General features: G+C 36.2%; 2 protein-coding genes across 2 annotated transcripts in view; both read left to right on the top strand.

Annotated features, from left to right (window-relative positions):
- Positions 1–1260: 1260 nt before the first annotated feature.
- LOC306756361 (rano class II histocompatibility antigen, A beta chain-like) lies at positions 1261–4388 on the top strand (the record flags this gene model as incomplete). Its single annotated transcript, XM_079241088.1, has 5 exons — positions 1261–1315; positions 1484–1744; positions 3444–3725; positions 3964–4018; positions 4364–4388. 5 exons carry the CDS (start codon positions 1261–1263, stop codon positions 4386–4388), a joined length of 678 nt encoding a protein of 225 aa, XP_079097214.1.
- A 4081-nt stretch (positions 4389–8469) lies between these two features.
- LOC306755733 (SPRY domain-containing SOCS box protein 1) overlaps positions 8470–9153 on the top strand; it is a gene marked incomplete at both ends in the record, with an annotated part of 961 nt that continues 277 nt past the window's right edge. Inside the window, one exon of the mRNA XM_079240236.1 lies at positions 8470–9153. This exon is cut by the window's right edge and continues 58 nt beyond it. Coding sequence (XP_079096362.1) covers positions 8470–9153 — 684 coding nt within the window.

Here is a 9153-nt window from a genome sequence, read left to right on the forward strand (position 1 = left end):
AAGGAAGATAAATATTCCCTGCCTGGAGTGATCTTTCACACTGCACACAGTCATCCCAACATCTCTAGACATTGCTAACAATATTATGTATTTATGCTAATGCAATTTTAGATTTTCTACTTTTGAGCAGTTTAAAATAAAATGACTCTCTGTTAAATTTGGGATATTTGAACTTGCACTATGGTGTTAAAATGTACGATACCTTCATGTTTCTATGTATGTGTAAATGACTTTTAAGTTAACGGAGGTCTTAACTCTTTAAAGTTCACACTAAGATAGAGGCCAGACAAAACTCTTTTTCCGTATTTTTTGGACAAAAATAATAAAAATAAATGGTTTTCAGCAAACGGTTAAGATATAAGTTAATACATAACAACACTGAAATGGTCAAAATTTGAAACAATTCTCTATTTTGGGTTTTACATACTTAAACAGATTGGTAGATATCGTTCAAGCATGTTTATTTCCATAATTTATAAGGAAATCACCATAGTCACTGCAAATTTACTTCTACCAAATGATAAACCAGCACCTTAAAGGGTTAACATGTGGTTTAAAAGTTACCAAATGTTTTTTTTTATTCTCAAAGATTTTTTTGGAAAACAAAGAAACCTTCACAGACCTGCTTGTGTTGTGTGATCTATTGTTAATGAACATTTGTGGAATTTTAAAGCATAAAATGTATTTTTCCAAATAAAAAACATTTCCCCCCCTTTCTGCCTAAATGAAAGCATCATGAAACAATTATAGCTGAACAACTGAAAATACCCAAGGGTGTTGACAAATACCTCTCTCTGCTATGAGACTGTGTGGTCCAGAAAGCTAAGAGAACCACAAAATTAAAAATTTTCATGTAATTGCACAAGGCGGACCCAGAGGAACAGAGCTACGGGTATGTGCAGTTTAGTCATTGAGTGTGAGGCTGTTCACAGGTAAGCTTTATTATTCATAAGGATTAACACTGCTGTGTTAAAAATGTGCTGTCAGTGTAATAAAATGCTGCCACAGTCTTCTGTCACTTCAGATATAAATATTCTCAGCTTCATTTCTGTGTGGAAATCTTCTGGTTAGTTTAGGAAAAAAGGAAAGAAAGAAATGTCTATTTTTAGTTTTATCATGTCCATACCGAGTAGACTACCACGCCTATCTCCTGTTGTACCTGCTTAAAAAATGTTGCTGGGCATTCTGCTGATTCACTTCCTCATGTTTTCAGTTTTTCACTTTTCTTTTCTACTGCATTTTGCTTTGTAGCTTGTGACCATGCTGACCGTTCAAAGCTTCTTCTGTCTGCTCTTCTTGTTCATTTCAAGTGCACGTAAGTATAATTAAAGTATTTAATATACAAGAGGTTATCAAATCTTGAACTTGAACTAATTAAATCTAATCCCAGTGAATTTAATGGCAAAGAGTGCCTAAACTATTGACTGGTTTAATGAGCCAAACATTTCTACATCAGATGAAATCTGTTCTTCTAACATTACAGATGCTTTGTATGGCTATGGTTTACTTCGTTGTCAGTACACCTCTGCTCATGACCTGGTGTATTTGGAGCAAATCTACTTCAACAAGGTGCTTCTGGGCCAGTACAACAGCACCTTGGGAAAGTATATCGGCTACACGGAGAAGGCAAAGGAAATTGCAGATGATCTTAACAAAAGCCAAAGCTTTCTGGAGCAAGAAAAGAAGAACTTTGAGAAATGCAGAAACCACCTTCAGCTAACGTTTGATTTGCTTTCAAAGCCAGGTAATGTTAGCTAATCACAGCTGAAGCTCTCACTGTGCTTTAAATAACAGCAGCCTACACATTAAATGATCATGTTTGTAATATCTGTGATACAGTATTTTACTTAATCTCTAGCTGTAGTGGGTCAAAAGCAAAACAATGGAAGCCATGGGTGAGAAAACTGTAACGTTTGTTCTTCTTTGAGAGGAACTTAGAAATAAATCACTTCAGCTAAATTAAAAGAGGAAATATTCAGATTTTACTCTTCAATAATAAAACTTTACCAGAACACAAAGTGGCATTTCAAATGCAGCAGCACTTGTTTTACCAAAGCCCTTTCAAGTTTGCACAAACAAAAACAAACCTAAAATAGTTGTGTGTAATTTTCCTTTTTCTTTGGAAAATTATATGAAACAATGGTCTTTTAAAAAAGTCCTTGAGTTTATCTGTCCATTTTTATAAACACTTATTCAGTTGCAAGGACGTAGCGGGGTCTGCAGCCTTTCCCATCTGTTACTAAGAGGCAGGGTACACCCTGCCTGGACAGGTCACTATACTTATACTTATATTTATTTGGCAACCAAGGTTTTATAATTACCACCATCTGCAGGGAACATAAGCTCCAGCTTATTACCATCGCTAATACTACAGCAGGTCCATCTTGGGATAACATTTTTTTCAGGGAAATGTGCTCTGGCTAAACCTTTACTCCATTTTGTTCTTGCAGTAGTGATACTGACAGGATACTCTTAAAGGCACAATGGATGATAGAGGTCTTGAACTCTCTTGTTGTGATGTCCACAACTTCCCTTCTCGGGGAAGTCCCAGACCCAGTTTCAGCAATGCAAGGTTCTCTCTTCCTTGGGCAGCTTCCTCGCTTCTCACTCACATGAAAGTTGTTGCTTCCCTACAACAACTCTGTTTCCACATGATTTCAGTGCAAGACTCTTCTGTCGGGAAAACCTCAGTAAAATCCACTTTGTATTGTTGTCAAAGACCTCTTGGCATTTTTTTTTTTCATCAGCCAAATCTTTATATTCTCATCCGTTTTGAAAGGCTGTCCTTTTCTTCACAAGTTCTTAATTACTGTTTTTATAATATTATTCCAGATAATATCTACTTCCACTATTTTCTTATTTGAAAAAACCGTTTAACAGCAAATTTTAAAAAGTTTTTGAAAAGTTTTATAGCCACTCAAAATGTAGCTAAGATATTCAGGATTCAAAAAATTTTGCTACGGGTTTTACACCAGGACTAAAGAGAAGAAGTGTGAAAGTTCCTTTATGACAAAAAGATTTTTGGTCAGCTTGCTCACCTTCATTTACAAATGCAGATGATTACAATGGCCTGCTACTTTAAACATTGGTCATTTGCATCCCAAACAATTTTCTTGGCGGTCTAGGTTGAAATTGAATAAAAACTAACTAAATTTTAACTGTGGGAGGCTAATCTAAGTGGATACATCTGTAAGTACATGAGGAGTATTCTTTGTTTGAGATTTGCCATTAGACTCTGCTGCTTTAACTCACCCTACTTAAATTAAATTTCCTCAAAAGCCTGGTGCAAAATTTAAGACAAATTAATGAGAAGATTCATTTACAGTCAGGTAGGTGGGCCCATGGAAGCGTCTAAAACTTGCCATAAAGGTGTGCTCTCCAATTTAAGAAATCCCTCCTTATCAGTTTAAAACTGGATTAATTTATGCTTTTTCCCCCTCTAGAGGAACCCTCTGTAAAACTGAAGCCTGCTGAAATACAGAGCAGCAGGCATGAAAAAGTGCTCATCTGCAGTGGATACAACTTTTACCCCAAACCCATTAAAATCACCTGGCTGAAAAATGGAGAGAAGGTGACAACTGATGTGCTGTCCACTGAGGAGCTGTCCAATGGAAATTTCCTTTACCAGATCCACTCATACCTGGAGTTTACACCCACACCTGATGAGAAAATTACCTGTATGGTGGAGCATGCCAGCCTTTCGAAACCAAAGCTTTATGACTGGGGTAAGAGAGTGACAAGGATTGTAAAGTTTAAAGCTGATATTAGAAGTAATTGATGTGTTTACTATGAAGTCATGACATTTTAGAAAATATGAATGTATATTTTATATTTATATATGCATGTTGTTGTGAGTATCTTTATGTATCAATGATCCCTGCTGACATTTAGTACTGTGTGTATTTATTTGCTGGTTTAAATCTCTTAATTCCAAAGTAACATCTTTGATAAATATGTTTCTAGAGCCAATGTCTGAGGTGGAGTGGAACAAGATTGGTGTTGGAACAGCAACACTACTGTTCGGACTCATTTATTTTCTGACTGGATTGATTTTTTACAAGAGGTCCACTTCTGGTAAGAAAGTTTGTCTATATTAGAAAAAGAAAAAAGATCAGCTAAATCTTAATGTTTAGTCTCAGCAGATGTAGATGAGTGTGCAGAGATGTGTGAACTGCTCTAAAACTGTCACTAATTATTTTGTAATTATTTGTTACATCACATTTGCTGTACCATATTTTCCTCGCTATTTGCATGATGTTATGAATGCATTACCATATGAAAGCAGTGATTTTAGAACATATTTTTAGTCATTTATCCACATAAAAAATGTTTTATACTTTTCTTTCTTGTGTTTGTATTCCAGGTCGGGTGTTATTGCCAACAAGTAGCCATTATAGTAGATCATAAAGACAAAACAAAAACATAAATTAATCTGAAAGTGGAATCTTCAAAACAAAGCTGCTGTTCATCTGCTATGATAATTATGTAGTAACTTCTATTTACTCAAACGTATGGTTTCAGTGACGTTTGGTTGTGGTTCATCTTGTTTAACTAATAGCAGAACACGAGTTACACGGTTGATAACTTTTGTTTTTCTTGGATAAATGAAGAATGTTGCATGAAGGGATGTAAATAACGGTTCATGTTAAAAGAAAGTAATCTCTTGATTGCAATGAGTATCAATTTAATTGATAGGTTATAAATGATATATGAGCCAAAACGCTTCTCTTTGGAAATATGTGATATGTGGCAGTACAGGTGAAGGACTAAGTTCCACTTTGCAACATTGATTTCTGATCAAGCATACAGGATGTTGTGCTAAAAGGAATCAACATAATGAAAACAAGGACAAAAGAAGCCAGGGCATAAACTTTCAATTAACATGTTCTTTGAAAACACCATCACTCTCAATCACTCCTGACATATTTCATGTTTAATTTACACTAAAGAATGAAATTTTTCCCTTTGTTGTTCTCTACTGGCACAGCAAGTGCTTTACGAAATGCTGCAGAAGAATAAGATGTCATTTGCAGCAGAGGAACTGTTCTCTGTAAGTTGGAACGTTACTGTATGTGTCGGACTCTTTCAACCCTTCACTGATTAGGAATGTGGAGCTGGGAATCGCAGACTTAAATCAACCCCATGACAGTACAGAGACCTAACAGCACTTACAAACACACGCATACGTGTATTTATTTATTCCATCCTGTTTTTAGTCTTCATTCAGTATGTGTTTCAATTAATAAGCTAACTCTTGTACATGCACCTTGTAGCAGTTGTGCTTTAATACTTATCATGTGGCAAAAATCAGTTTATGTAGAGACAGAGCTGTGATATGCTAATACATAGATATATGAACCATTACTTGAAACAAATTTGACAATAATTTTTAATTTTTCTGACAAAGAACTTGGTTGAAAAAACAAAAACGATAATGTCATTTTGGTGTCTGTTACTTGACTGTTATCCAAGTCCAGATTCTAAACTATAGATAGTTTTTGCAACATTTTCCTGTCTGATTAACATCAGCAACTCATTCATTCATTCATTCATTTTCCGAACCGCTTATTCCAATTCAGGGTCGCGGGGAAGCTGGAGCCTATCCCAGCTGGCTTTGGGTGACAGGCAGGGTATACCCTGGACAGCTCGCCAGTCCATCGCAGAACATCAGCAACTGATTTTTAAAATATTTTCTTTGTTTTTCAATTGTACACATATTTTTTTAATTGTACCTGTAAAGATAACCCATCAATGAATCATTGTTCTTTAAATAAAAAAGGGTGTGCACTAAAACTAATGTCCATGTTATATGATATGCCATTAAGCTCGCTGCTAATTTACAAATTCACATACTTTTGTCCCTTACAAATTTGTAGTATGAAATGAATTCCTGAAGTTTAATGTTTTTGTCATGTTATATGTTGTATTTGTGTTGAAAATAAAAAGGTATTCACAAACCTTTAAAGTACCGCTTTTAAATAATGACATGTATAAACATACAATGTGTGGCAAAAAAAAGTGAAGACCTACATCAGCACACACAAGCACAAATTATTATCTAATGTGTGTTATGTGATTTTACACTGAATTTAAATGCAGACGACCGCTGAAGTCCAAGAGCTCTCAGACAAATGAGCACTCTTGTTACAACTATATATTGGTATTTATTGCTAAAAATAACAGTAAATATTATGATTAATATACATGAATGATGTCATAAGAAAAAGAAATCAGACACTGGATAAAACAAAAAAGGCAAAGTGATTTTTATCTTTACAGTGATAAAAGGCTTTTGCCACTATCATCTTTGCTTTCTGGAATTTGTATACTTGACCAGAGAAATCCTGAGTAGTGTCTTACAGACAAGAAAAATCAGGGCTGGAATGCAACAGATTCCTTACACACTGTAAAACATACTTTAATACAAGTAAAATGAGCAGTGAGAAAGAGCATGCTGGTGGCATCACATTAAAAAATAAACAAAGGCAACAAATACTGATTTTATGTTTTGTATCATAGAGTCAATGCTTGTCTTCTAATATAGGCCTTTTCATACAGTGGCTGGGCCATATGAATACATAAGATACATCCTAGCAGTTTAGCTCTGCCTCAGCATGTGCTCACAAAAAGCAAGTAGATTCACCTGAAGGACAACAGTGATGTTATTATGAAAAGGCCGCACACATTCTACAGGAGAGGTGCATTGGAGGTGGGCTTCCTGCTTTAACAATGATGACATGCTACCCAAAAAAGACGCTTTGGAAGATAATAAATTCCACTGATATTCTGATTAAAAAACTATATATAAAGAAAAGTAAAACTGGATGATGTGAGCCCATGATTGATGTCTAAACACAAAAATTAAAACATGAAACTTAAGAGAGAGCTAGTGGTTCCTTTCACAGAGGTCTCACTACGTGAAATACGCAAATACATTTCTAAGGAAATTTTTCTTTCTGAAAGGAAATTCTAGACAATCATTGTGTCAGTAAAATTCTGGGGTTTGGGGGTTACAGATTTGGGGAAAAATTATAGTTATCATTATGATTTCTGAGATATTATTCAAAATTGGGATCCAGTTGCATGCTAAAGAAGAACTTTTTATTTTTAAAACATTATTTCCCTTTAGTGAACAATTGATTTATTGAAGATGCTCATAAGTAAACCATTTTCATTTTAATGTCATTCCAGTTTCTTCTTTTTTCATTTTATGGCTGTGATGGCACTGTTTTCATAAAAGGCTAAATCTAAATATCTGTAAATGTTTCTCAGCTATGGGAAACAGGAGGTTTGGTCAATGGTAGCTGCTTCTTGCTTTTTGAGAATGCCATCTTTTAAAGTAACAGTATGATTAATTAATCCAAAATGTGTTAAAGCATATTTGAGTATCAATTCTTACTAAAGAAACAGTAGTAATTAAAAAAATATATGTCAGCATTCAGATTATTTGAGTCAGTAAGAAAGATCACTTACTGTGACTATCTTTGAACCCTGATCCATCAGTCCGTATGCCTGATGTGTGGACCTGTAAGACAGAGATCAGGGCAAAAATGTTGTCAATCCTTACGCTCATGATGCGCCTGCGTTGTCTAAAATAATGAGCCGCTTTGGATTTTATTGTATATTTATCTTCTTGTTATTGAAAAGCCCGAGTTTGATTCTCTTCGTATGTTTCGCCATTTATGTTTACATTCATTATAGGACACGATAAAGATCTGACTGACGCCTGAAGGGATCAAATGGCGGTGAAACTGATGGAGTACAGTGGATAACACAGATTCATCTGTTTACAAGCACGTCACCGGTCTGTTGTCCTTGTCACTGCGAGTGTGAATGGCGTCAGACTAGGTTGATAAATTATGCTGTTCCCGACCCGGAGGTCGAAACCAATAACTGGGTCAGACAGAGCTGTTACGTTACCGAGCTGCGATAAGACCACCAGCATCCTTGATAAGAGACTTTTTTTTATATATATATATATATATATATATATATAAGGCAGAGGGTGATTGGAAGCAGTTCGGTTTCAAGCTGACAACCAGAAGGAAGTATTCAAAGCAATTGGTAAGATTGAATTATTTATTACTTATTCAGTTGTACTGGGTAAGCCCAATTCACTTTCCACTGTAGCCTACTGTATGCAGTTTGACAGATTAGAAACATAGTAGATCTCGTTTATAACAGTTCTTCCACAATACTTATATTTTATTCCATAGTATTTTTCTTGCAACTAATAAATTAGGTATGAATTCAGACCAAAAAAAAAGAACTGGCATTTTTAAATAAATACATTGAACACCATCAGGTCTACTACAATATCATTTCAGTATGTTGCCATACTGTTCAATAAAAACCTGTCTGGCATGATTTTGTTCTCAATAATTTCACTATTAAGCTGATTTAAATCTAAAGTTTAACACAATTTTACATTTTATTCTCTGCAGTCCTTTTTCTGGCAACACTCTACCAATGGGTCTCTTCCTCTCAGCCTGGCTATGTGGACGAGGAGACAGCACTCTTTCATCTTCATCAGCTTTCCCTCAACTAGCTGTCCCCACATCCTCACGTCTCGCCCTCACTCTGAACTCTTCTCCCGTTTCTTCAGGAGATGCACACTCACATTGGAGCTCCATCCATCACTCTCCTAACTTTCTGCTGTCACCCTGCAAACAGGAAGTGACACGCACACCTGCCGAGCTCAGCAGCGATGGGGTCAGGGCAGAGATGGGAGTGAAAAGTGGGCTTCATGTGTGGGAGTTCATGTGGAGCCCCAAACACAGAGGAAGTCATGCAGTCTTGGGAATTTCGATGCAGGACTGTCCTCTACAGGGGTCGGGTTATAACGTGCTGGTAGGTGGTGACTCTCAATCTTGGGGCTGGGAGCTCAGAACAAATCAACTCTGGCATGATGGGCAAACTCTGGCTTGTTACCCAGGAAAGAGGAAGAGGTATCATTCTGAGGCTGGAAAGAGTTGTAAACCAAAATCCTCCACATTAGCAAATACTAAGGAAGCAGAAACACCTCTCCTTATTCCTGAGCGTATCCTGTTGGTCCTGGATGCTGATGCAGGAACCTTGGGATTTGTTGTTGATGGCAGCTTCCTTGGTGTAGCTTTTAAGGACCTTCCTCGTGGAGTGGAAATGTTCCCAGCA

Source organism: Telmatherina bonti (assembly GCF_933228915.1).
Source record: "Telmatherina bonti genome assembly, chromosome: 5".
Taxonomy (NCBI): Eukaryota; Metazoa; Chordata; class Actinopteri; order Atheriniformes; family Telmatherinidae; genus Telmatherina; species Telmatherina bonti.